This window comes from Penicillium cinerascens, assembly GCF_028974065.1.
Source record: "Penicillium cinerascens strain IBT 15544 chromosome Unknown scaffold_4_segment0_segment0, whole genome shotgun sequence".
NCBI lineage: Eukaryota > Fungi > Ascomycota > Eurotiomycetes > Eurotiales > Aspergillaceae > Penicillium > Penicillium cinerascens.
Genome location: NW_026695297.1, coordinates 2,658,129 through 2,685,091, shown reverse-complemented (window position 1 = coordinate 2,685,091; position 26,963 = coordinate 2,658,129). Strand labels below are relative to the sequence as shown.

The 26,963-nt window shown below is 44.7% G+C and overlaps 6 protein-coding genes across 6 annotated transcripts; 2 read left to right on the top strand and 4 right to left on the bottom strand.

Annotated features, from left to right (window-relative positions):
• Window positions 1-6,792: 6,792 nt before the first annotated feature.
• Window positions 6,793-7,708, bottom strand: N7498_008973 (uncharacterized protein; the record flags this gene model as incomplete). Its single annotated transcript, XM_058456035.1, has 7 exons — window positions 6,793-6,899; window positions 6,950-7,037; window positions 7,091-7,182; window positions 7,260-7,371; window positions 7,446-7,511; window positions 7,567-7,632; window positions 7,688-7,708. 7 exons carry the CDS (start codon window positions 7,706-7,708, stop codon window positions 6,793-6,795), a joined length of 552 nt encoding a protein of 183 aa, XP_058306023.1.
• Window positions 7,709-18,831: 11,123 nt separating this feature from the next.
• On the top strand, window positions 18,832-20,064 carry N7498_008972 (Caleosin related protein-domain-containing protein; the record flags this gene model as incomplete). Its single annotated transcript, XM_058456034.1, has 6 exons — window positions 18,832-18,945; window positions 19,054-19,278; window positions 19,335-19,502; window positions 19,557-19,646; window positions 19,703-19,795; window positions 19,855-20,064. The coding sequence occupies 6 exons, from the start codon at window positions 18,832-18,834 to the stop codon at window positions 20,062-20,064; spliced, it is 900 nt and encodes a 299-aa protein (XP_058306022.1).
• A 989-nt stretch (window positions 20,065-21,053) lies between these two features.
• On the bottom strand, window positions 21,054-21,409 carry N7498_008971 (uncharacterized protein; the record flags this gene model as incomplete). The annotated part of the gene is made up of 2 exons (XM_058456033.1): window positions 21,054-21,084; window positions 21,147-21,409. 2 exons carry the CDS (start codon window positions 21,407-21,409, stop codon window positions 21,054-21,056), a joined length of 294 nt encoding a protein of 97 aa, XP_058306021.1.
• A 1,169-nt stretch (window positions 21,410-22,578) lies between these two features.
• N7498_008970 (uncharacterized protein) lies at window positions 22,579-23,085 on the top strand (the record flags this gene model as incomplete). The annotated part of the gene is made up of 1 exon (XM_058456032.1): window positions 22,579-23,085. The coding sequence occupies one exon, from the start codon at window positions 22,579-22,581 to the stop codon at window positions 23,083-23,085; it is 507 nt and encodes a 168-aa protein (XP_058306020.1).
• Window positions 23,086-24,854: 1,769 nt separating this feature from the next.
• On the bottom strand, window positions 24,855-25,153 carry N7498_008969 (uncharacterized protein; the record flags this gene model as incomplete). Its single annotated transcript, XM_058456031.1, has 2 exons — window positions 24,855-24,892; window positions 24,964-25,153. 2 exons carry the CDS (start codon window positions 25,151-25,153, stop codon window positions 24,855-24,857), a joined length of 228 nt encoding a protein of 75 aa, XP_058306019.1.
• Window positions 25,154-26,577: 1,424 nt separating this feature from the next.
• N7498_008968 (uncharacterized protein) lies at window positions 26,578-26,878 on the bottom strand (the record flags this gene model as incomplete). The annotated part of the gene is made up of 2 exons (XM_058456030.1): window positions 26,578-26,608; window positions 26,706-26,878. 2 exons carry the CDS (start codon window positions 26,876-26,878, stop codon window positions 26,578-26,580), a joined length of 204 nt encoding a protein of 67 aa, XP_058306018.1.
• Window positions 26,879-26,963: the final 85 nt, after the last annotated feature.

The window sequence follows — 26,963 nt, the reverse complement described above, 5'->3', positions numbered from 1 at the left end:
CTCAAGGAGGCAAGATAAAGTGCAGTGGAGCTATGGTGTTCTTGGTAACAGGTCCAGTATATTGTGGTACGCTCTATGGAAGAAGAAGAGAAAGTTCCGCTGGAAATACGCTGGCGCTGGACAAGAATACCTAGATGACTGGCGTTTCACCGACATCCATCAAGGCCTCTGGGGCTCGGATGTGGACGAAAGGCTGCGTAATATAGGTTTCAACGAATCAACAGCCGATAAAACGAACTAATTTCGCAAGGTCCTGAGTTATTTCCAGGGAGAAAATCTCTACGGTAGGATGCACCACCACATTCACGGTGGATGACTAATCCCCTGATGGGAGATTGCCAGTGATGGAGATCGCTGTTCTATTCGTAGCGGGACTGGAAAACTGGGTGGACTTTGGTGTTATTATTGGCATTATCTACCTAAATGCAGCGATCGTATAATATCAGGAGGAACAAGCCGAACACGTAGCGGCTAGCTCTTAAAGCCGACATCGCAATACGTAGTATAGTCGTTAGGAACGGAAGAGAGGCCGATATTCCCGCCTTGGTAAGCTAGATTAATCTAACTTCCTGTTATTTAGTGGATTTTCTATTTCCCTATTTACCTAAATTGACGAGCACATTAACGAGCGCTAAGGTAGCAATAATATATAGAACCTACCCCTGAAAACACATTTCGCCTCCTTATCTGGGCAAGGTGTTGCCTGCAGACAAGTGGGCTTTCGTATATTATATAAAGGGTTTTGTGTTTATTTATCCCGGAGTTAGGATGCCTCCCACCTACTTATTGCCTTAGGCGTGGCGGCTATAGCTATAGCTATAAGTCAAGGACTAGATACGACGGAAGTTTACCCACTCCGGCCTAGGCCTAGAACGTCGTATGTGGCCTGCGTGCGGCGGTTGATATAACTAGACTAAAATTAATGGGCGTTTTTATCCCGAATAGTGGGTCTTCGGAAGTTGCCTATTTCTAGAGTCTATTTCACCCAACTTTGCCTCCGCCGATGACGAGAGTATGAGGTAAGTTTCGCTAGTAATGTCTTACTGAATTTAGGCTACATTGTAGGATCGAACGCCCTTCGACTTAGTAATGCGATATTTTTCTAGGGAAACTTTCTCTGTCCACCTAGCCTACTATTCTAGTTGTGCTCCTAGGGCAGTTGGGGCTAATGCGCAAAGCTTATCGTAAGAAGAGTAGAGCAAATTTAATTTTAAGGATCTTGAGCAGCGACTTAATATTCCCACCATCGATATATAGGTACGCACCCCCTGGCTTATAGGTGTATACTGGCTTATAATGGGTATACTGTCTAGCTCACCGTTCTGAAAGCCGCCTCTTAATTCCATATTTTTAAGGCTATATATAAGGAAACTTAGTCTGTATCACCCTTCTTGGTCATAGGGTATTATTTTGCAAATATCTAGGAAAGTTTCGCGCGAAATAGCCATAAGATGCTTAAAGAACTATAGCGCCCTATCGCCTTGCGCAACGACTATATAAGTGAAAGAAAAACATATCTCATTTTATTTCCTAGCGGGGGCACCCAGTCCCCTTATGTGTATACAGTCGAAAATGAAGATGCGTGCACCCTATCTATAGTTACCCTATTTATAGTGACTAGCCGGAAGTATAGTCCCCACTGTTGTCGCGAGGTTCGAGACCGATCAGGTTTACCTTTGTTCGAAATACATCACCGTGGGCTTCTTACGCGCAATTTGTGTAATGTTACCTTACTTGGCTATAATGGTCCGATGGCTACTTTCCGCTGGCAAAGTCTAGGGGGCAATTTTACCTTGTCCGTTGAGACTATAACGGCGGCCGGTAGTCGGAGGTTGGAGGTAGACTACGCCAAAACCCGCGCCAACCCGAACCCAACCCAACCCGAACCCGCAAATAGGTTGGGTTCGGGTCGACTTCTTTGACCCGCACGCGGGTTTTAGGTCGAGGTAGATAACCTAACCTGAACCCGTATAACCCGAACCCAACCTATTTAGGTGGGTCCTTATCTTAGCATTATTTATGAAGTATTAGTCTATATTTTTAGGTATTTGACTTATAAGAAAGGCCTCTTTCTATGACTACAGTGTGTGATGTAGGGCTAATGAATTCCTGAAGCTATAGCAGTAATTTTCTAACGGCCGTTAGAAAATAGGGTTATTAAGCTATGGTACTGGCTTTTTTGACGGCCGTCAGAAATTGAGGTTCAATTTAGTTTATAATATTAATCACTAATGATATACCTATTGCTCATCCTCCTGCCGAGGACGCTTGCGCGATCTTTTAGATGCGCGGTGTGCCTAAGTGCTTTCTAATTAAGGGAGATCTACCTTATCGTTATCACCATTATCTAGCTACGGAAGCTCCCCTTCGTCCTAATCCTCGCCCTCTTGTGTATCCTATTCTTTATTATCACTAATTAGATCTAGCTTAAACTGATTAGGCGTGTACTCTCTCTCTTCTTCTTTACCCACTTTAATTTTATTAAGAGTGAAAAATTCTTTCAAAAATGTAAAAGAGTCTTCTTGGAGGTCGAACCTTAATGTACAAAGATACATTATTAGTTCCTGGATTATTGTGCTATTTAAGCGTCCTCGGCGATAATAATAGATATCCCACGCTATATTAAATAGACGTTTAACTCTAGCACTAGTTGCTAGGATTAAAAGGATATCCTAGGTAAGGGTAGTAATAGCTAGAAAGCGGTGTTGATTCTCCTTCTAAAATGGGAGAGATGAGATATTAATAGTATCTATTATTAATTAGGAAGAGGAGAAAGCGAGAGAAGATAAAAAGATATACCGCTATCAAGATATTGGACTACCTCGTCCTTAGGCGACGATAGTTAGCATTTGCTTCCACTAAGCATTAAATTAAGACGTAAGCCTACTTAGGTTAACGCCTAAGAGATAGGGAGGCCTTGCTGAGAACAAAGACGCTCTTAGTATAGAGATAGAGCCATCTTAAAGCTCTTTCGATATTGATCGCGCTATTAATCGTCCCAATCGTTTATAATAAAGAACTAAAACTTATTTACTAGCGCGAGCATTGTTCCAACCGTATAAAGATCCCCTTAGATTATATCCGTCTGCTAATAATAGCTAGCGAGCTTCTCACGCGTAGCCTTAAGCGCCTTACGTATTATCTTTTTCTAGGGAACTTTTTTCCGTATAAGGTAGACTATTAACCGCTCAAGGTGTTTAAAAAGCTTATTATAAATTCGAAATATATAATAAGTAGTAGCGTCCTTTATCTTTAATAGCTTAAGGGTAAAATCAAAGAATAGCTACGTAATCTATAGAAGGTAGTTAATCTAACGCCATTCATCTGCATTAAGCACTAGGTCAGTCCGATTATATTTAATATAAAAGGGATTAAATATCGATCGGAGCCGCTTTGCTCGTCGAAGCATTAGAAATATAAAGTTCTAGCGTATTTTAATATCCTACAAGGGTATAAGCTTAGTTACTTTAGTCTAGAGCTTAGAAAATATATCACGGCGCTAAGGGCTTATATTAATATAGATCGTAAGGTTGCGAACCTATTTAAGATAGGTGATTAGTATAGTGAGAGAAGTGAGAGAAAAGTGAGAGTTATTTACCTTATTTAATATCCGAGTAATATCCCGCTTCTTTATCTTTATATTCGTATAGGCAGGCTAAGACCGCTTAGTCGACTAACGTATCATAGTTATATTATTCGTAGGCTTGGCTTTCATCTATCTAAGTAGCTTATTTAAGCTTAGTTAGATAATATATACGAGGCACGGAACTCGAATAATAGTGGTTATATCCGATAGCGACTACTATAAGGCATTAACCAAGGTATTATTATTCGATACATTATTAGCCGTTATTATAAGTACCTAGTCCTAAATCTAATGCTATATAAGCGCATCTAGGAGTATAGCGCTAAGGTTCTCACTAAAGTGCGTTCCGGAAAGTGGTTAAAAGCTAAGTAGAACCTCTTAATATTACTAATCTTCGTCGATAAAATAGCTAGTGATAGCCATAAATACTTAAGAAAAAGGAGATATCTAATAATTAAGGGCGATTAATATCTTTGCATAACTAGGGAGCTTTCGTAGGATGCTTTAGTGCCGTTCCTTCACTATAGTTTATAGGCGACGACGAATAGTCTTTACGGAAGAGATCTCAAGGCTAGAAGGGGCGCGTTGAGCCATTTAAATTAGGTTATAGAACTTAGGATACTTAATAAGCCGAAAGGGAAGACGTGCGACTATAAGGAAGGTAAGTAGCTTCTCTTCCTAAGCCTCTTAGGTAAACCGTTTATTTATAGGTTAGGTATACGTCTATTTAAAGTATTATATTTATTAGCGATTTCTAAGGTTATATCTTTAAATATAATAGAACTCACTGTATCCTGTAGAAATCTAGTAATACTAGCCCCTTGTTGAATATTCCTCGCGCGCTGTTGACATACGGTGGTGCGAAGATGCTTTATCAACGTAGATGTACTATGTCGATTCGTGCCACTAGGAGTCCTAGTGGAAGATGGATGCTCAAGGATTAGACCGCAGCGCTTGTACATAACCTTAGGCTGGCCATTAGAACTCTCTGCTACTTGATTAAAGTGCTGCTATGAGTCCGCTGAATGGCTAGCATCCCAGCGGATTTTGCTAGTCTTTCTATAGTCAGTCTCAATCCACCAGTCCACCCACTCAGTATGCATTATACGATCGTAAAGCACGTAGTTCTTTCTTCGATCAGGGCCAACGCGCTTTAAAGCGGATGGAATTAATAGGCGAGGCTGCGGCCGGATAAAGTCTTGATCAAAAGGGTCGAATGTTCGCTGACTGCTAGAAGGCTCAGGGGTAAATAGCTGTGGGGGATCCGATGCGAGGTACGGAACACTGTCTGTATCATCATAGAGAGATGACAAAAATATATTAGAATTCTGACTTTGAGACATAATATCACGAGGTAGGGGAACAGTAAGGGATAAGTGAGAGTAGAAGTGAAGGCTTACTGAAGGACATTTGTAGAAGTCAAGCGCTAGATGTAGTAGACTCATCATTTTATTACTATCTTAGACTAGAAGAGTCCTGTAATTGGTGGATAGTAGGAATATTAAGTGGAGTATAACCCGCAGAACCCATTCAAAACCCACGAAACCCACCGATAACCCGCAAAACCCATCCAGAACCCGCACATAACCCACGAAACCCATCTAGAACCCGCATATAACCTATGCCCAACCCGCGAAAGCACATTTGGCCCTCGAAATTTTACAACTTGATTCTGACTTACTACGTTTAATCCTATTTTATAGACACCACACCTAAATAAATTACGAATAGACTTATATTTATAATAAAACAAAGCATAAGGACTAATTTAATAGGAGGAAATAATAAAATTAAAGGTGTATATAAGATAAAATAATAAAAGCAAGACGTTTCCTCCAAAAGGTACACCACCTTTATTATATATCAGATATATATTTCTATAGAATAGAAAGGCCATTCTAACATTCTCACGCTTCCACCGTAACCCTTTAGACGGATCCTACTAAATATATGTAAATAACTAATTACTGATATTAATTAATTAATATACAGAGGAATTTCATTTTATTTCAAGTGATTAGAGCCAAAGTCAATAACTTAGGAGGACTATGACCAGAACATATGTAAATAACAGTATTTAATTAAGATGAATCAGCCGAATTATACACGCCAAGACCAGGATTTTATGTAAATTCGGGTCAAGATGGGTTATTTGCGGGTTTTCAAATCTAAATTTGTAACCCGCTGGGTTGGGTTCGGGTGCGGGTTGAAGGTCTTGACCCGCATTGCGGGTTATGGCGCAGTCTACTCAGGTGTTAGCCCTGAATGCTTTTCAAGGTTCCGGCCTCATACAAATGCAGTCGAGCAAAGCCATAATAAGTCCTATGCTCTTGGAACTTATGATTCGTTATTAGGTGCTGTGACAAAGTATGTATTAGTTCTAAACTAATTCTAAACTAGTTACTAACTTAATATCATAGGTCATTATACCTTGATCAACAGGATTTAGACCAACTCGAGACTCGAGAGAAGTTTGGTATTCATCACCGCTATCAAGCTGATGATATCGAAGCCCGCTTTGGAAGGAATCTCCAGCGCGAAGCTAGAAAAAGAGAAAAAGCGGAAAATCAGGCTAGTCAACATAGAGAAGCACAGATACAGTTTGATATTGATGATCAAATCCTCCTTGAGGCCTCATCGTCAGGCTACGTGGTTGATATTGGACGTCGGTCAAGGTCATCTACGCCACGTCGGTCAAGATCATCTACACCACGGCGATCAAGCTCTAGAGCTACTACACGGAGCCGTTCTCGGTACGTATAAAACTAGTTAAAAACTAGTCCAATACTATTTACTAACTAATTTTATAGAATATCTACAAGCCCTAGTCTCCGGCGTACAGCTGTGATAAACTCACAGAATCAAGACCATCTAAACGACCTTCGAGAGCTCGAAATTCGGCAGAAACGCCAAGAGATTGAGGATTCTCAAGAAGAAAGACGAATGAAGCGTCAGCAGTTAGAGCTTGAGACTAAAGAACAAGAACTAAGGGTTGCGAAGATTGAACTAGAAAGGCAGCTCGTTGCGGCGCAACTAGAGCAGATAAAGAGAAGGAACTAGTTAAAACCTAAGTAAAACTAGTTCTCAAAGCAAAAATGCAAATTGAAAACCATAGAAAACACCATAAAGAACTAGTTTTAACTAGTTCTTGAAGCTTGATAGCAAAAAAGCAAAACCCACGAAGAAAACTAGTTTCAAACTAGTCCCTACGCCTCATCCTCTGATGGGACGTACTCCTGACCCTGCTGATTGCGAGGGTCAGTGAAAAGACCAAAATACTCGCAAGTGCCCTTGACTTCGTCATGGCAGCAGACTAAAACTAGTTAGTAACTGGTTTAAACCTTGTATTTCTGGAGTACTCACGCTTAGGTTGATCAGTGTCTTTGCAAACCTCACAAGGCATAGGAAGCTTCATCGATCGAACGGCTTGACGCATTTTGGTAATATGCACCTAAGAATATTAGTAGAAGAACTAGTTAGCAACTAATATATCGCGATACTTACCGATCGATCATTCTTGAGAGGAAGCTTAGGCAAAATCTCTTCCTTTGCCGCCTCGCGCTCATCGTAGGCCTCCATGATCTCATTGAAAAACTCTGTAAACTAGTTAGTAATTTATTCAGAAATCCAAATTAACTAGTTCTTAATTAGTTGTAGCACTTTCTGATAGCACGGAATTCATCAGCTTGGCAAGGGCGACCACCAAATTCCTCGCCAGTCAGAGACACTTCAGGATGCTGCTTCTGAACGTGCTTGCGGAGGTTGTTGGTGGAGGTAAAGAGAGTCTATAAAGTAGTTAGCAACTAGTTTAGAAAGGAGCAAAGTGAGGAGTAAAGTGAAGTAAAAGTAAAAGACTTACAGCATTTCCACAATCTTCAACTCGACAGTATCTCTCGCCAACCTCGATGGTGCAATAGCCTTTGTTCTGTAATATTAATTAGCTTTGCAGCCCAAAACCAGTTCAGAACTAGTAAACTGACGTCTTCAGTGAGAGAAGGGAGCTTCAGATCTGCCTTCGACAGGTCAAGGTAACGTTGGAAGTTTGGCTGTAAATCTGTCAGTTTGAATACCCCAAAACCACTTCAGAACTAGTAAACTCACATTTTTCTTGACTTGGGCCATGATGATGGAGATGATGGAGATGACAGAGATAATGGAGATGATGGAGATGATGAGAACCAGCTGTTTACTAGTTCAGAGGATGGTTTTGGAGATGGTGGAGATGGTGGAGATGGTAGAGAGGATGGTGAAGAAGAGAAGGATGGTGAAGAAGAGAAGGATGGTGAAGAAGAGAAGGATGGTGAAGAAGAGAAGGATGGTGAAGAAGAGAAGGATGGTGAAGAAGAGAAGGATGGTGAAGAAGAGAAGGATGGTGAAGAAGAGAAGGATGGTGAAGAAGAGAAGGATGGTGAAGAAGAGAACTAGATGTTGTCTAGTTTTATAGAAGGATTATAGAAGGAAGATTCCGGATGGGTAATTCCGTAAGGGTAATTCCGTAAGGGTAATTCCAAAATTACGAAGGATTTACGTTTTCCCGGAAAGTGGGGACCAAAGTCATGTGACACTTGCACTCACCTAGATGCCCCCTTGCGGTCACCTATAGTCACATTTTTCATTCTGGTTTACATAGTAAAAAGGCAGGTTTTTTGACCGCATCCATCGCTCTCTCCTCGTTTTCTGCGTCTATCTCTCTTAATAGCCAATCAGATGCCTCTAACCTGATTACTCAGCATCTATCTGACCTCGCTGATAGCTCCGAAGCCTCCTCCTGACCCCGACTGTATCTCTATGACCTCCACGACCCCTGATGGTGTCTCTATGACCTCCACGACCCCCACGACGCCCTCTACGCCCTCTACGCCCTCCACGACCCCCTTCTGGTGGTGGAAGAACATATTCGAATGCGGATGGCTCTCGGTGGGTTGAACGGTCGAATATAGTGCTCTACGTGCTTTACTGCGTGCTCTGGGTGCTTTGCTGCGTGCTCTGCTACGTGCTTGACGCCTGGGAAGGCCGGACGAAGTTAGCTGCTCTAGATGGCCTTCCTCGGCGTCGAATAAGTAGAGGGTCTTGCACTAGAAGTAGAGGGTTAATAGCTAGCGCCTCTCCTGGTGCAGTGGTGCCTATAGGTGCTATTGCTGGTGAAAATGTGATGGTTTAAAGCTCTTGTTCTCATTTAGATACTCGATGATTAGGTGGATGCAAGGATAACTAGTGGTTTCCTTTGATCTGTAGTTGTAGATTAAAGGGATAGGTGGCCTATTTTCCCCTTCTAAATACTGCTTTCTTGTATTCTCCACGTGCTTAATAGCTCTAGAAGAGATCTGATAAACGAGGAGATTGTAGAGAGATGATAGCGCGGTTGGTCTGCGGATACGCTTAGCCTTAATCGTTTAATTAATATTAGTATATTGGCGCTTTAGGACGCGCTCAAAAAGCGTTAGAATAACTAGAAGATCGTTAACTGACGTAGGTAGGTCTATCTTCAATAACTAATAGGTGGCCTTAGTCCTTAACGTCGCTGTCTCACCTAGATGTAGGTAATACGAGGTGTAGAGATATAGAAACTACTTAGGGCAGTCATTAAGCTATTTAGCCTAAATATAGGCGATTATTGGCTAAAAAACGGGGTCTACGTATGCCTCTTAGAATGAGCTCTAGCGTTAGTTAAATATAGCCTCTATATCCGCATAAACCACCTAATTCCAGCGCCCTAGTATTGATTTCCACCCTTTATCGACTGGCTTTCGAAGCTCATCCTAAAGCCGCTCTTTAGTTATAGGCCTATCGGACTACGTAGGGTCGAGGTCAAGGCCTATTAGTAGAGGAAGGCTATCTCTACGCGTGATAGTAATCTAGTCTAATAGAAAAGGGCGAGCTTTCTTCAAGAGATTCATCTCGATATACCAGATATAGGTGATGATTTTAGTGTTAGGAAAGACGACATTAATAGCATTTATCAGCGTTAGCTCTTTATCTATCAATATCGTCCGTGGATATGGAAGACTAAGCGACTTATAGGCCTCAGCAAGACAGCGAAGGGCGACCTTATAGGTGCCTTACTTCTTATCCTTAATAAATGCAAAGGCAAGAAAGTAGGTCTAACTAGTAGAAGCGAGGCCAACGATATTCAGTAGCGGTAAGCTATAGAGATTGGTCTTATATATACAATCTATCGAGATAACCCAAGGATACATTAATAGTATCTTGATACCCATTCGATGTATATAGAACAGAATAGTAATATAACTATAATTATTAAGCTTATGCTTAAATATCCAGTCGCCGTTCTTCGGAAGCTCTATCAGTAGCGCCTAGATAGGCGTCCGACTAGCAAGGAACTCTATGCTAACCTTCTTTCGCCAGTTGTAGATATCCCAAACAAGCAAAGCACAATGTGGATCCTCCTCCCGAAGCCCAGAGAGAATCTGGCGCGTAGAACAACCCTATCGAATCAAGTTGTCTATATTCGATGCTTTTTGAGCCATTTCTTGACCCCGATGGGCTCTATAGGTAGAGAGAGGCGTAGGCATTGACATAGGTCGCCCATGGGCCGGGACCTAGGACCTGGGCCCGGGCCCGTAGATGCCCATGGGCCTAAGGTCAGGACCTGTGCCCACCCATGGGCCGGGCCGGGTCGCCCACGGGTCGCCCGTGGACACCTGATTCTGCCTTATTTGGCCTTATTTAGCCTAATTTTAGCCTTATTTTTGTGCATAACTCACTGACTAACCTTTGTTATTTACCTATGTTTTGGTCTAAACACTTACTACTCTCACCTTTCTCCCTTTCCCACTAGGTAATTATATGAAATATGCTTGTTTATATATATTTAAGGGTCGGTTTTATCGGTCGTATTAATATTTTAGGCCTATAGAAGTAAAGGTAAAAAAGTGGTGGTAGAAATTATGGTTGGTGCTCTAAGATATATATTTGTTGTACACAACCACCCCACTATATTATTTCCTTCAATTTTATTATAGTATAATACTAGGTTATTACGGCTTATTTTATTAGTTAATTAAATGATTAGAGCTTCTTTTATATATATTTATCTTATAAACACCTAATTACTAGTGTAGGGTGTGTGGTTGAGATAAAAAGGTCAGAGTTGAGAGAAAAAGTTGAAGAATTTTAGGGGGGGATAGCTCTCAGCAAATTCTATAGGCCTATGGGTATGACTATGGGCATGCCTATGGTCGTGTAGAGATTTAGGCCAATAGGATATGCTGGTTTGACCCACTTAGTAATGATTGGCTTATAAAGAACCAATAGTATTAGGCTAGGTGCTTTACCTAAACATCTTTATCCCTTTGTGTTTTTGTCTTACCTTTTCTCACTTTATCTTCACTTTTAGGTAGGATGGCACAACCTTCAGACCCTATGAGCCAATCTATCTATAGTGATAGTATTGACCCTCTCCTCTATCCGATTCCTTCTCTTTTGAACCCACCGAACCAACAAATAGCCAAACAACTAAGCTTACCCTACTACCACTACCACCCTCTATTCAACGTATTAGAGACCGGACTAAAGACTAGGCTCTCTAGACAGAGATGACTAAGTCTAAATTTATTGAATGGTGGCTTACTACCTAATATGGCTCAAAGCTAGACGTATAGCGTATATATTGGGACAAAAAGGGCTATACATTAGAGATATGGATATCATTTGATCAGATTGTATATATCCTAACTGGGAAGCCTAAGGTTATATGTAAACAATGTGGTGTAATGCTTGGTCACCTAATATTAAATGGGACGACTGCTCTACGTAGGCATTAGAAGAATGGTAGCTGCCGAAAACTAAGAGGGAAACAAACAAATATCCAGCATTTAATATAGAAGACGGTACGTTTACTAGAGAGAGAGAAAAGTGAGAGAAAAGTGAGAGTAAAGTGAGAGCAAAATATAAGATAACTAACCTATTATTCTCTCACTAGGCAGTTAATTCTAATCTATCCCAATCCCTACCTTGGTCTGATGAGCTTTGGTAGGAGCAGCTTTTGACTATAATCACTAGCCTACGCCTACCCTTCTAAATCATTGAGAGCGAGCACTTCTAGAAGCTTCTACGCCTAACCTAGTCTGCCCCTTTAGTCCCAACCTTTCCTACCGGTCGCACGATACAACGCCGACTACGAAATATAGTCGAAGACCGACAGAAAGACATCCTTCGGATACTACCACCTAATTCAAAGCTCTCAATTAGTCTAGATTGCTGGACATCCCCATTTCAGTAAGCATTTATGGCTATTACTAGTTATTTCCTAGACTAGAATTGGGATTACCGGGAGGTGCTACTAGGATTCGAACCCCTAGAAGGCATATATACTGGGATAAATCTTGGTTCGGTCCTAATTGATACCCTTGAAAAAAATCATATTCTGGACCAGGTTATAGCTATTACTACGGATAATGCGTTAAATAACTAAACCATGATTACAAGCATCTAGGAGAAGCATCCTAGTATCCCTTTGATCCGAATTCCTTACCTTGCCCATGTCATTCAGCTTAGTTTGAAGCAACTCCTTGGGCAGATAAAAGTAAACCCCTAGAATGATATAGTGGAAATGGTTTGGACGGAAGAGCTTAGCCAGGCTGCTCGGTAGAGATCTAGAAAGCTAGATATTGCGAATACCCTTAATAAGGCTCGCAATCTTGCTATCTATATTAATGCAAGCCTATAGAGACGGGAGCACTTCCTAAAGCTTTAGAATAAGTAGCCTATATTAGTCCTAATCTAGGACGTTCGCACCTAGTGGAACTCGACCTATCTAATGCTTCAACGGGCTAAATGGCTTCAATCTAATCTTGAGTAGTACTGTAGGGCCTTCCGGGTTGATTATTTAATGATTAATTTAGAGGAATGGCGTTAGATTGATTACCTTCTTTGTTTGACTAAGCCTTTCTTTGATTTTACCTCAGTTATGGCTAAAACTAAAGATATTACTATCTATGGTGTCTTTAGTGTCTACAATTTGCTTTTCGACCACCTTGAAGCTTAGATTCGGCAGTTAAGGCGGAAAAAGGTTAGTCTCCTATATTCTCTCCCTTTTCCGCTAATTATGACTCTGATTTCTCGCACTTTAACCTTTGTTATATAGGTTGAAGAGCTAAAAATCAGAGTCAAGATTAGCGGAAAAGGGATTTATTTAAGTCTCACTTTCTTAATTTTCCTTTACTTCTAGGCTAGATAGAAACGACAGATGCTTAAAGCTCTTGAATTAGCTGAAACTAAGCTTCGAGAGTACTATGCAAAAACAGATGATCCAGAACTTGGTGATATCTATGCGTATGGTATAATCCTCGCCCCTGAGTATAAATTACAGTTCTTTTTGGGCCTGGATTGGTAGGATAAAGACTACTCTTCTTTATATTTGAAAAGCTTTCACGACCGTATGAAAGTATATTAAATAGAGAGCGATTTAATCTTAAAACCCTAGGCTTCCGTCTAAACCGAGTTTGATTAAATGCTTAGGCGAAAACCTCTATCCACCTAGAACTAGGATGAATTGACCCAATTTCTCTAAGGAGGTAAGCTAACCTCTTATTTTACCTCTTATTTTACCTCTTATTTTACCTCTCGTTTTACCTCTCGTTTTACCTATCGTCTAATTTCTTTGGTTTCACTTAGGTTTGGTCCTAGTTAGCCCTCGTCTGTTCTGGAAAGACTATGCGTAAGAGTTTCCTACCTTAGCACGTATAGCACGGGATATTTTCTCTATCCCTGCTACTGGTGCTGGTGTAGAAAGACTGTTTAATTCAGCCCGTGATATATGCTATTATCGGAGGGGCCGTCTAAATGCTTCAACCATCCAAGACCTCATGATGTTTATATGCACGACTAGGTTTAAGATCGAAGATGAGCAGCTAGCTTTTATCTAAACTCTGTCTATCCACGACGAGGGTGAATTAGACGAAATTTCTGAGGAAACAGAAGATTTTGAGCCAATCAGTGATACCGAGGAGGGTGAGGAGGATGAGATAGATGAGGTGGATGATTCTGATTTGGTCTCTCTGCCTATAATGCCAGAAAGCCAGATTCGGGCCTCTAGTCGGGTGAAAAAGCGTCCAAGGGTGTTGGATGACTATGAAACTATATGAATTAAAATCTCAGTTTTCTCTCACTTAAATATTACTTTTCTCTCATATTTTAGTTACATTTTCGTCTGTAATTTTACTAGTAAAATACCAAAAATTACTGCATACACTGCATTAATTATGCTCTCTGTATCATGGGCATCTTAGCGGCCCATGGGCCTAAAGGTCGGGACCTAGGACCTGCCCATGGGCGGGCCGGGCATGTCAATGTCTAGGTTTGTTATGGTGTAAAGTTATGGATCCGTAAACGTGCATGAGAGGCCAGTGGTAATCTCGCCTAGGCGGGAATTGGCCGCTGGTATTTTTATCTTGCAATAAACGCGACCCAGAGCAGCCTAGAATATCCCGCAGAAGATACGACCAGCGGAGCAACCATACCAAACCTAGCCCAAGTCTCCAATTTTACGAAATAATGCACCATTGCGGGTTTTTCTAGAGGCACAAATTATGATGATTCATTTCAGTAGCTTCAACAGCATTGCTGGCTTGGTAACATGTAGCAGCCAAATAGAGGCTCCCACGAGTGTCCTACGAGCGCCAAACCATTTGTGCCCAAACACGCTGTTGCCTTGAGCTCTTAGTCAATCTGCGAAATATCCTTTCTCTCCCTAGTTATAGCAGAAAGCAAGTAGTTAAGAGGGATCGCATTCGCGCTAAGCGTACACGTGAACATCACCTGTGCTGCTCGACGTAATGGGAGGAAGACGTCGGTTTCCGCACGAGATAAAACTGACTTATAAAGCATTCCTCGGGCAAGGAACGAAGAACAGTGCCATGAAAGGGGCATTGAGCGTGACCTTCCAATGCTTGAATACATATCTCTCAAATACCGCGCCCTGAGACGCGGTCAGCATTGCCAGACTTGTTGCGACCAGCCTGATCCACCCTGTATACGTGGCGTAGCTGGCCCTGACAGACAACTCGCCAAGTCTCCTAGTAGATGCCATTCTATTGTCGCAAGGATCCACTGTCAACTTAGTCGTTAGACAAACTAAGCTCGCGGAGACAGGGATGAAGTACATATGCCAGGAAAACTCATCGGGTTCCGGGGTCGCTTAACAAACCGGAACAGTCCGCTCATACCGAGCACACCTCGGTTCTGCCTATCGCGATGGGGGAACAGATTATTAAATCCGTCAGGTTGGAGAATACGGACAATGCCCGTAGAGTCGAAAAGACCTCCACCACACGTGTGAAAAAGCTGGGACTAAAGTTCAGCCAGCGCACTTGGAGGTATAACCCCAAGTAAGGATCGAGGGGATGAACTGCGATAGCGCTAGTCATATCCAGGAGCATTTCGCAGAGAACAAGAGCTTTAAGCTATCTGATTTCTACCCGCAATGGCATCTCCAAGACGCGGAGACCGCACCCATTAACCATATACTCTCGCTGCAGGACCCTCTACCCCCTCGGCGTCGCGGAGGGCCACGTGGATCTGGCAATCATATACGGCCTTCCGAGACGTCACGCACGCAGCAGAGCACACAGCTCATCAAGCATGGGCAGACAATACAGCAGCTGACGACGTTTTCTTTTGGAGGATCACGGAAGGATCCGTATAGCTTCTGCGAAAGCAGGGAAAGAGCTGCGGACATCGCTGTCTTCAATTAGGAAATGTAGACGGTCTTATTCTCTGTGCGCTATTACAATAGTGTCAGCTGGAATATTCTTTGAAATGTTCGGCTTCTTGATCTCCAAACAATGCAATATAATAAATAATAACTTTAAAGTGAAGAAACAGATGCTCAAATAACAAAATACGTGGAGCGCGTATGCCCGATTTTGGGACAGGTATTTCGGTTTACGTGGTGCATGTTATTCGCACTCAAAATCCCAATCATTATGCCAGTATATTCCACTGACGTACTTAAAAGAAAGCCAACTAAAAAGGGGCGGTTCCAAGCTTTGCAACGCTACTATAGCTCGCAAATGAATCTCTTAATGGGGTAGAGGAAGATAGAAGATTCAAAAATACAATGGGCGGGTGACGTTCCAGGGGGGAATTCTTTGAATTTTGGAGACTCGACCGGAAAATTCCAGACATCAACTCCGAAGCGCATACCAGTCTCCTTTTTTCTGATGGGACGCCGACTCCACCTTGCAAGCTATTCTGCCGGAACTAACAGTTCGGCAGCCTGAGCCTAGTTCATTAGTCTTAAACTGAGTTTTACTGATACGCGCTCCTATGACCCTCACTTTCACAAACCACTGTGCTTTCCTCGTGTTATGGATGATGCGGCGTACGTTATCATTTGTCGCATTCTAGCTATATATCCTCGTGCCCTGCAACGATATACCATTAAAAAACTGGGGAAGTCTTAATGTTTATGCCTGTTTATAGGCAATTGCGTCAGTTTATAAATGGGATAAAATGCTAGGCGCTCGTATATCAGTATTGTGTTTCGTTCGAAGCAGATATGGGCTAGTTAGCTCAAGATTGGGGCGATTGCGACACTGCCACGTCGAGGAAAAAGGGTCAAAATGCGTCCATAGAAGGCAAAAATCATTCATTTACGGTGCGCTAAACCAGCGAGCTTAACACATCCACGTGTCCATTTATATACCTATAGGTATTGTGGCTGGGTAACTATCTGAGAACTCGCTAACGATATTGGCCTTGACAAAAAGGACGTTGGTCACCATCTCGACCGACGTGAATGTCACTGTTATAGATCCAAGCCGAAGTGAAACCTCACATTAAGGCTTCCGAGACACCTCCCAAGATTTATTGTGGCCGGTTAACCTATAGACGTAGCTGCCGCTATCTATTGGTACTAATGCGAACTAGCACGGCGAGACGAATAACAGAATTGACCACTATTTTGGATTAACTAGCTTGGCCAATTCTACGTCTGCGACCTGCTTTACCGACTATTACACGAATCTTCTAAGTACCCCGATACTTATGCCCCTCAAATTGTATTCGAATCATCGGGGCAGCATCGGGCGCACCGAGAGCCGTTCACTTTGCTTCCCTCGATGATGTCAGTGACGGCAAATCGAGACTCATTGAACTTTACGGTATGTCCAAGCTCGTGATTATCCTGGCAGCCAACGGACTCGTAGAACACATTACCAAACCAAACAAGGACAGTATTTATGCACTCTCAGTGCGTCCGGGTGCGGTAAGTCTGATATGGCACGGAGACGAGCAGCCTGCACTATACCTAACACCGACTATAGGTTAATACCGCCACGTAGCAGCAATATGAGGATGCCTAACTGGGATTGACTGGAAAGCTTATCGCATTAGCTATGCTTGCCGTGGGTTGTGATGTTGAACAAGGCTCCTTTAGCGCTTTGTATGCTACATCGAGCCCGGACATTGAAAAAAAGGGATGGACTGGGTACTTCCTGACCGACCCTCGACAACAGGGGATTATGGAAGGTATTCGCTGATGACAAGAACCAAGCTTACACCGGATATGGCATTGATAAATAGGGCCCAGGATGTCTTGTACTGTGTCGGCCGGATCAACATATCGCATGGATAGGGCGTATGGAGGTCACGGTAGGGCTGGAAAATTACTTTTCATTCCTGAACCATCGAGTCAGGGGAAAGCGATGATGTGAAGATAGGCTTCCGTATTGTTGGACGGCAGTACCACGCAACCACGAGAGATTCAGATTATTTTTACAGTAGCGCCTGAGAGAACGCACTATGTCCGTAACAGCACATAGCACAATAAGGAAGCACAGATGACATAATCGTCTTCTAGCGGACCAGCATTTATTATGGCATCTCACCTGCTCAAACTTGGCAGCCTGCGAGTAGAGGCTATATGACTATCGTGCGAGGTTCTAGGAGAGTATAATTTGCGATTAAGCTTTCGATACAAAAGCGGGGTCTAGGGTAGGAACAGCAAATTATTGATATCATGGGGCCAAACAGGAATAAAACATGATGCAACGGTTCATAGAAATTGTCCAGCATATAGGTGAGTTTTGTCTGGTTTTTAAACTGATGGTTCTGCAGTCGCCGGAGGATAGCCAACATTATGATTGTCAAAGTGTGTGTGAGAGCTCTTATTTGCGTATTTTGGATCTTCAGGTGCATTGTACATTTGACGCCGTACAAGCAAATATGCCTCCGAAGGAGAGGCAGCACTACAACGCCAATTCGCGCGCAAAATATCTCCAGCCCAAACAAAGCTGCCTTTACAGAGCCAACAGCTGCTAGAGGCACAGCGCCTAATGGTGGGATACCATGCTAATTTCCAGTACAACCCCCAAACAGCATTGTGAGTCAGTCGGATGGGATGGGACTGAATGGGCCATTCTGTGCGTAGGCTAAGAGTGGCCTTCGCTTAGAATTTTGGAGAATCTCACGCCATTGATGCCTGTCTCCGAGTATCCGTCTTCCATTTCCCTCATTCCGAGAAAACCCAGCGAATTCCAATATCGCGATGTGTTTGCTTGCTGCCAATTTCTTTTCTCTCCCTTTTTACTTTTGGTGTTTACATGGCCCCGGATGCATTCTGCCCAGCCGACCGGACCGGTGATGGGTCGTAACTTGTGTAAGGTCCGGCGGCGGAGAGTAGGAAAGCCGGATCAAGTTTTGGCTTCCCGGATTTGGTATAACGGAACGGGTGATGATTTTGCGCTATAGCTGATGACCCTTTGGATGTAATGGGGTTAATTTTATAAATGGTGGGGAACCTCGGGTGTTAGCAGACATATTACTTGTGAGTGTATATCGATCGCAGCGACGCTGTTGATAGGGTTCGTGAGAGCGAGAATAGAAAAATATAATGATGGAACATACAGTGCCTACGCTCGAAGCCGGCATTTGGATCGTCGTGGCTGTCGGCAAATCAATCGGTTATGCGCTACTCCAAATACCGGTTCGCTGGGGTTGGAGTGTATACACTGCGGAGTCTCATGCTCCTAAGGTAAACGAGCGAAGACAGGAAATAGCCCGCCGTACAATGACAAGACTTGCAGGCTGTATGGCTACAGCGGACGACTGCTGCCCGAAGGAAATGAGGAAGTTCTCCTATGACGACGGCGCAGGACGGATTCCAGCCATTACACGTCATACGTACATCATACCCACTCATAACATGAACTTCCTTACCAGAACGTGAACTTCCATGTACATCTCTGGTCCTCGCACCATCAATACTCCAGCTTCTGAGAAGCATGGCCGCTCTCAAGGGCTTGGGATTCCAGTTGTCCGTAGACAATGCTCCGGTTACCGGGGAGCGCTTGCCAGCCGCCACCCTTGAAAGCGATTCCTCTGATGGTGATAGCGAGGTAAAATGCACCGGATTATTGCCACACCTTTCGAAACAGGTAGCCTACCCTCGAGCCTTGGGCTGATAGGAGTTGCTATAGCTGAATGTACCACTAACCCGCTAATAGAGCTCTATCCAGCGGCACATAAATTTCTGGGATAGGGATGGCGATGGAAGGATCAGCCTCGCAGACACTTGGATCGGGCTTCACGATCTGGGTTTCTCCATGATTTCCTCAGCTATAATTACCTTTGCGATCCATGCCTCCTTGACCGTGCCCACTAGCCTAGCTGTAACCTACAGCCTGGACCCCTACCTTGGGGTATACGTTACAGAAACGCCAAAGTACATAGTACGTTCTACACATCGCGTTACTTCCAGCTCGAGTATTCCTGACGTTTGGGATAGCTTTCGGCCCTTGGTGGAAGATGCTTTTACGACGAACGTGGCCGGTTCTGCCCGGCTTCCTTTGAAGAGGTCTTCGCCAGCAGTAGCGAAAGGCAACAGGATTCCTTTGACACTGGTGAGATACAGGATTTTGTAAAACGACGGAGACGACCTACACACTTAGCTGCTGTATGGGAATTCCCTAGGGTATGCTTCTCTGGATCTCTCGCTGATGTAAGATAGTGGGTTGTTACTGTGGCGGAATGGCACATCGTTGCGCTTTTCAGGCAAAACGGGACCATCTCAAAAACCCGACTACGGCATATTTACGACGTCAGTAGCTTTTATCCCAGAATAATCCCACCAAGCGTGCCTAATTTCCTCTGTAGGGCTCGTTTCTCTCCAAGATACGTCAGACAAGAAAAGAGTCCCATGCACTCTGGCCCCTGTCTGAAGTCGAAAACTCTGTTCATGTCCCGGCGGTACGTATACCACTGTCTTCTTTTGTTTATCCCAAACTTCCCGCACTGATATCCGACAGGTGGTTTATGCTGCGAGACGCCTGCTCCTTATTAGCATGGCCATCTCAAAAGCAGTAGTGATGCTCGCCGTATCCTGCATAGGGTACGGCTGCTTGACCAGTATTGCCAGCAAAGATTTTAGGGCAACCGTTGACGTCTGGGCAATTGGCTGCGCGTTGCTCGCTTGGCGCTCACTTCAAAATGTGTCGCGAGACAATTCTCTCCTTTAAGACGAGTTTTGTCTTGAGTTATCGTCTCCCAAGGTTCACATAATTGATCCGTATTCTTTGTGTTGAAAATCAGAGTGAACTAAGAGAAGGCAAACGTCATGGCCACTTGAAAAATCTGGCAAAGTTTGGATTCGACTACTCCGATGTCATAGCTGACCTAATACTCATTTACAGGAGAGGTTAGCCAGACTAGAGGAGCTCCATGCCAGCCCGGCGGTTAACGGTCTCGGGTTACTGTTGTGATATGAGACTGGTGCAGATCATGAAGCAACCCACAGCATCGGAATTAGCTCTATGTCTACAGGGACAACCAAGTTGATTACAATCAACTTGCTTGAGTTGTATATATAGCCTCATGCTTCCCTATAAAATAATAATCATTGTTCCTCTGAATTATAACAAAAACAATAGCTTGAATATAGGCACTAGAATCCAGCACTTCACATCTCATATTAATCTGATCAAAGCGAAAGTAAAGCCGGACACTTCATTACCTCCTTGGCTCACAGCTCATTAAATTAACGCAGAAATTTTGAAGTTTATCGCTCCCTCCCTTACACTATGCGCCCAGCCCCCAAAGTAAGATAAATGGCCGGATTGGGTGATGTTCGATCGGATGGGACGCGTCGCATCCGGTGTTGGTTCAGAAGTCAAAAGTGGACCAGGAAGTCGTACTAGGTCGCAATCCCAGACGCCTCTGCCTTAGGCGGCGGTATCACTAGACCCGTCGCGTGCGTGATGATCGTCATACTTCCTTTCTTCCATAGTATTATTCTCCTTGCGATAAGACCCAAAGTTCAGTAGCTCGATGAATATTGCAAGGAAAGTAAAGAAACTAAGGAACGTTAGCATCTCGAGATTACCAGGGTGGATCAACCAGAAGGAACGCTAATGCACAAGGCGAGAAACATACAGGACTCATTGGCCTTCTTGAGAGCGCAGCTGGCCCCAGCCGGAGCTTTGACCGCGCAGTCCTTCCAGTTATAATCTTAAGCGGCGAAAATGGAGGCCGTCAACCACCTAAATTATACCAGTTCAGTTTCTGTTAGGAGCAAGGAATAAGCTATAGGTCGTGGACTCACAAATATGAGAAAATTATATCAATCGGAGTAACAAATCTAGTGAAGAGGTTGGGCATAAAAGGAGATACAAATGCCGGCAAGAAAAAGGCAACAGACACCGTTGACTGGAACCAGGTTAGTGTCGCGGGTCGTTTGAATAAAGATTTGGGGATATCTAATTGACATACAATAACTTCTTGGTAAATTGTATGCTCCCCTTTCGGCCAGTTGTGTACGAAATACGAAGTGATTCCCATCACGATGACGGCACTTAACCATTGCATAAAGCGAGTCAAAATGTTGAGATTTGGAGACCGTCGTTCAAAGGCATGGTAGCGGTCTGGTAACTCGCTTCGATATTATCGTAAACTCAGGCTGGACTTTCGTTGTGATTGATATCTTGAAAAGAAAGTCTTTGCTGGTCTTGCTCTTACCCTTCGAAAACATCTACAGTCAACTTCCACATTCTCCACGCCCGGCGCGGTCACAAATCCGCATTCTTCACCATAATTTGGTGGGTGGACTCACTTTTATGGATTTCTCCATATAATCTGCCCATTTCCTGCACACCCTGAGTGTGCAGGAAATGTTTTGCACCTGTCTACCTTTGTCATAGAAATCCGATTAATCATAATGCAGAATTTCATCCCTTCCACCCCGTCGTCTGTGACCCTCTCGGCCAAGATACCCTACAAAAAGAGGCCAAACAAGAGTATTTCGGACGCGCAGAAGAAAGCTCTACGCATACTTTTGGTCCGATGCCCGACCTTCAACCCTCATAGGGAATATAGCCGAGTGGTTTCAGTCCCAATTCGGTCACCCTATCGACCGGACTACTATGTCGAAAATCCTTTCATCTCAATACAACTATCTTGATACTGGTGAAGCAGGGATTAAAACCCGGAAATCGACTGCGCAGTGGCCTATATTGGACCGGGCCCTCTTTGAATGGCAGCGACGACATATAAATGCTAGGTTTCCGATATCAGGGCCACTCATTCGGATGAAAGCTGTCGAATACTGGAAGAAAATACCCGCATATGCTGAGATTTTAGTCCCCCTTTTCTCTGATGGTTGGCTCGCCCGGTTTAAAAAACGCCATTCGATCCGATATTATACCTTTCACGGCGAAGCTGCATCGGTCCCAGCCTCAATACACGGCGAGATGAAACCTCTCAAGGCGATCTGCGACCAATATTAGCCCAATGATATCTATAATATAGACGAAACAGGGCTTTCCTGGCGTCTAATGCCAAACGGCGGTCTATCGACGGATGGTCATGCTAGTCAGAAAAGAGATAAAACTAGGATTACTATTGCTGTGGCAACTAATGCCACTGGTTCAGACTGGATGCATCTCTAGTTAATTGGGACTGCAAAGACGCCTCGCGCCCTACGTGGTGTAAATCTACGTTCGATCGGATGTATCTAGCGCTGGAATAACAAGGCATGGATGCGCCATGGAATTATGGGAGAATGGCTACGCTCGTTTTATAGGCATATTGACAAGCAAAGACGAGTCCTGCTATTGCTTGATAATTTTTCCGCCCACCTCCTCGCTGTTGATGAAGCGCCGCCGCCGTCCAACATCAAGGTAGTCTTTTTCCCTGCAAACGCGACCTCGGTTTACCGGCCATTGGACCCGTCAGATGAGAACATCGACGTCAGCGACCCTGATTTGTCCGATATAATCGCTGATCTATCTGACGACGGTCCTACTAGTGCCAATGATGACCAGGATGAAGATTACATATATGGGCCACCAACTGAGCTGTTATCTAATGCAAAGGCTATTAGTCATATGCATGAGGTTATGGAATGGGTTCAGCATAAAGAGGGTGCTACGGAAGAGAATATTCGATATATGGAGAGCCTAATTGGTGAGTTTACAAGGTTACAGGTGGATAGGAGGAAACAGAAAACGTTGGATGAGATGGGCTTCCTCCCAAAGAGGAAATAATGTATATAAATCGTCCTGATTAGATTATGTCATCCGATCGTAATATGCACACATCCGGTGTGTGCAACCCAATCTGGTGGGGTGGTAGGGTGTGCAGAAAGCGGAAGTTGGCTGTACAAAGAACCGAGTTGATTGGAAATCAACTTGATCTTCTCGTAGTATATATAGCCTCACTTGTTCTCTCTAAAATATAATGATTAACCTTCCTATAAACTACAACAGGTTATGAGCCCGGGAGCAATCTCTCGGGTGCCATCTCTACTCATCTAAGGATCATCTTAACCATCTTTATTATATATCTACCCGTTTTGCAATCATCGCCATGTCTGCTCTGGTCCATGGCTCGCCCGACCGAGCCGTCATGGCCATTGAGCCTCTGACAGGAAGCGATAACTTTGCGACCTGGCAACATCTCATGACCTACTACCCCAAAGCTAGGCAGGTCTGGGATGTGGTGGTCGGGCGACCTCCCGCGTCCCGACTGCTTGTTCAAGTGTGCCAAACCCATTACGGCGGACATTCACCAAGGGGTGAAGCCCATCTTAACCGGATGACGCGCGCTGTCGCACGCTGTGGCCCTGAAACGAAAACCGGGGCGAGAAAGTTGATGGTCGATTCAGATTGTCCTGCTTGGATTCCAAAAACTATCTATGGTGTCCTTTTCAGGGCCCTGCAATCGGCGCATCTCGTCTATCAATTGAGGATAGGGCCGAAAGTCCAAATCTTTCATCTCAATCTTTTGCAGAAGGTGAAGTCCCCTCAGCGATCGAAGTCGTGACAGTCGTACATATGTCGAGCAGTATTCCTTATGGTGATCTTGACCTCGCCCTTTGGGTAGGGTTTCAGGTCGAGAAACGCAGACGTAAGTGTCGAGCCCTGCACCTTGTAGTCAGTCGGTCAAGCAGGAAGCGGGGCAAAGTGGCACGTGTCTCCGGCGGACCGAATGACCCTTCACAGCGAGGGATCTCTCAAAAGGGGTCACGGACATGTCGGCGGGGTCCGGGCCTGTGAATGTGGCAGCCTTCGGTTTATGCACGGTCTGAATAGCACACACGCGGGCGGCCTCATGCACAAGATGTAAAGATCATCAATTTTATAGAACTCAGCTGTGTGGTTGGGAACCAGTATAGTACAGCTACCGCAGCCATGGCTGCTAGGTTGAGATTTACTTGCCAGTCGGGTCTACGACGACTCCTGCGGCGCTCCCTGTTGCTCTATTGACCGGTCCCGGATGAGTGCATATATTGGTTAGCAGTGCCACAAGCATGATTGGTGAGTACAGGGAAAGGGCTGGAAACGGAATTTTGGTGGCTTTCTCGGGAAGTCCCAGCAAGTCATCGGCATGCAGCCGCAAACCCGTTAGCCCGGTTGGCCTGGTGCGTGTATGGAGCCCCGCGAAGGCGAAGATTTTTTTGGCCTCGGGACTTTGCAGAATGCTCCATCTGAGCTCGAGCGCGACTCACTTGCTGTCGAAGAGCATTCAATTTAACTACGGTTATTGCATGCTTCAAGTCAGGAGCCATGCGTGATGTGATTGGTTTGGAATTGAGCAATTTCAGATCGTTTACGGACAGAGTGGCGGATCGTGCGCGGCCGAGAAGAACGCGGAAGGACGGGTCTTCTGCCTGCCTCGTCTATTCATCCAGGAGGATTGCCTGTCTAAATTGATGCTAGATCAGCTGGCCATTCTGTTCCTCGTCTTTTCCATCTCTTGTTCCATAACGGAGGCCCTCGGACAGGCGGAAACTGGAAGAAATCGCTCACCAGGATCACGACCCGTAGGCCGCGAAAGAAGTCGGTGCAGTCCCTATGTAGAGATCGGGCGTTTTTACAATGGCTATCTATCACGCTGAGCATGCCAAATTGCAACATACTTACCTCGTCCACAATCATAACGGTCTTTCGGGTCCGGAGGTTTCGGACACGAGCACTCATTGCCGTCCGTAGCGATCGGTTGATGGAGATACCAAGTGAGTGACGTGTGGTACGTGTTCTCACCAATATTATCAGCAGCGGTGCCCGTCGGGGCCATGAGGATGGCTTCTTGCTTGCGTAAAATTAGGTTCATGCCGGACGCAATGGCTTTGACGACCTGGCTCTTACCAACTCCATTTGCGTGGAAAGTCTCGTCTATGGGTTGGAAGGGTCCATCATTGTCCCTGCTCAAGTCAGATAAGTTCAGGTCATCAATATCGGATCGAAAGAGCCAGATACACGACCTGCCATCCCTAATTCAGCATCAGCCCGACAATCCTCCTTGGATTTCCGTAGTAGGTCAACATTTCTCGCTAAAGCTTGATTATGTGGCCGCGAGCGTCGGCTCTAGGGCCACCAAGACTTGAGCGCGGGCATCCCGTTTTGTAGCGGCCGCAGCAGCATTGTGTTGGGAGTGTGGTGCTAACTGCTGCCAGGGAACAAACAGACCGAGCAATACCTCGGCGACATCATTTACAATTGTAGTTGTCGTTCGGTTTCCGCTCGGAATACTATCCTCGGCCGCTTGAAACACAGGCAGCTATCCCACGAATGTGATGGTTGCTACCTGAGATGACGTGCGAGCAATGCGTGGTTCGTATGTGCCATATCTTGGATGAATGGCACAAGTCAAAGTCAGTCGCGATGGAGTCTCTCAGGCTCTTCGTGCGTACGTATTCAAAAAGTGTCAGGTAAGCCCAGTGTGCGCCGCGCCATTTATAGTTATCGAATATTCTAGCAGGAGCCATGTCATTATCGTACGTGCATGATCGTACGTGCATGGTTGTTCTGCCATTGGATCCGATGAACCATCGTTTCCGTTAGCTTGAACGACAGCGCGCACGTGTCTCTTTAATCACCACAGTTGATTCGCGTGAAATTATAATTGACCATATAATAAGGGTAAAGCTGGAGATACAGCTAGCAATGAAAGGGCTCCTCGGGATAACCCAAGCATGATTCCGACATAGATGGATCATGCCCAGGTCATCTACTTCGGACTTGGAAACCAAGCCACCAGGAATACCGAACCGGCAAACGCTTTTACCGGTACCCCTCGGTCGATATTTGAAGCATGCTGTGGATTGCTTCCTCGAGTGGATTTGTTTCTTGTGAGCCACGAAGTTGGCGTCATCGGCCAATGACTGAAGAAATTGCCGGTCAGTCTGCGTACCACTGGCAGAAGAGGGTGTTTTTGGCGAGCCCCCTCATGATGATCGGTTTGCTTTTCTCTATACTTTACACGATTATAGATTCTAGGTAGCGGGCCATGTGAGCCGCAAAGTCACTGTCGCTGAGTACCTGCTCTCGCAGAGTTGTGAATCGCAGCTTGCCTAGTACCCATACTAATGTGCGCAGATGCAACGTTCCTCGGCCGTTGGTTTCCACCACGCCAAAAGTAATTTGACACATCACCAAATATGCCAATTTCGCCCAATTTGGAGCGGCGAAGGCCATCCAGAATGGCTTTGCATGTATGATGGAAGAATCGCGCAACAGCCACCGGGTTGGAAGTGTCTACGACTTGGTGAACGGCCGCCGCGGCAGCCTGGAACGCTCGGAGTCATATTCTATGCCGGTGAGTACCAAAACGAAAGGATTTTGTAAGTCTGAGGGGTTGAGAGTAAGCTAAATGGCGAGCATACCTTCCCGTACGGTTAATGCTCTGGCCTGAGCGCGCAGCAGCATTTTCTGGGAGAACGATATCTGGAACTCGCATACCAATTATGGCGGTGTGCCGTAGTAGCCGCTTGATGGTTGGGCCCTCGATGTTCCGGCCCGCCGCAAACGTCTCTGTTGCATTTTGCACTTGGACCATCGTCAGGCACTCGATATTGCGTGACACCGATCTCCAAAGACGACGTTTTACGAGAAGGCTATTCCCCAGCGAAGCTCCTCGGTGT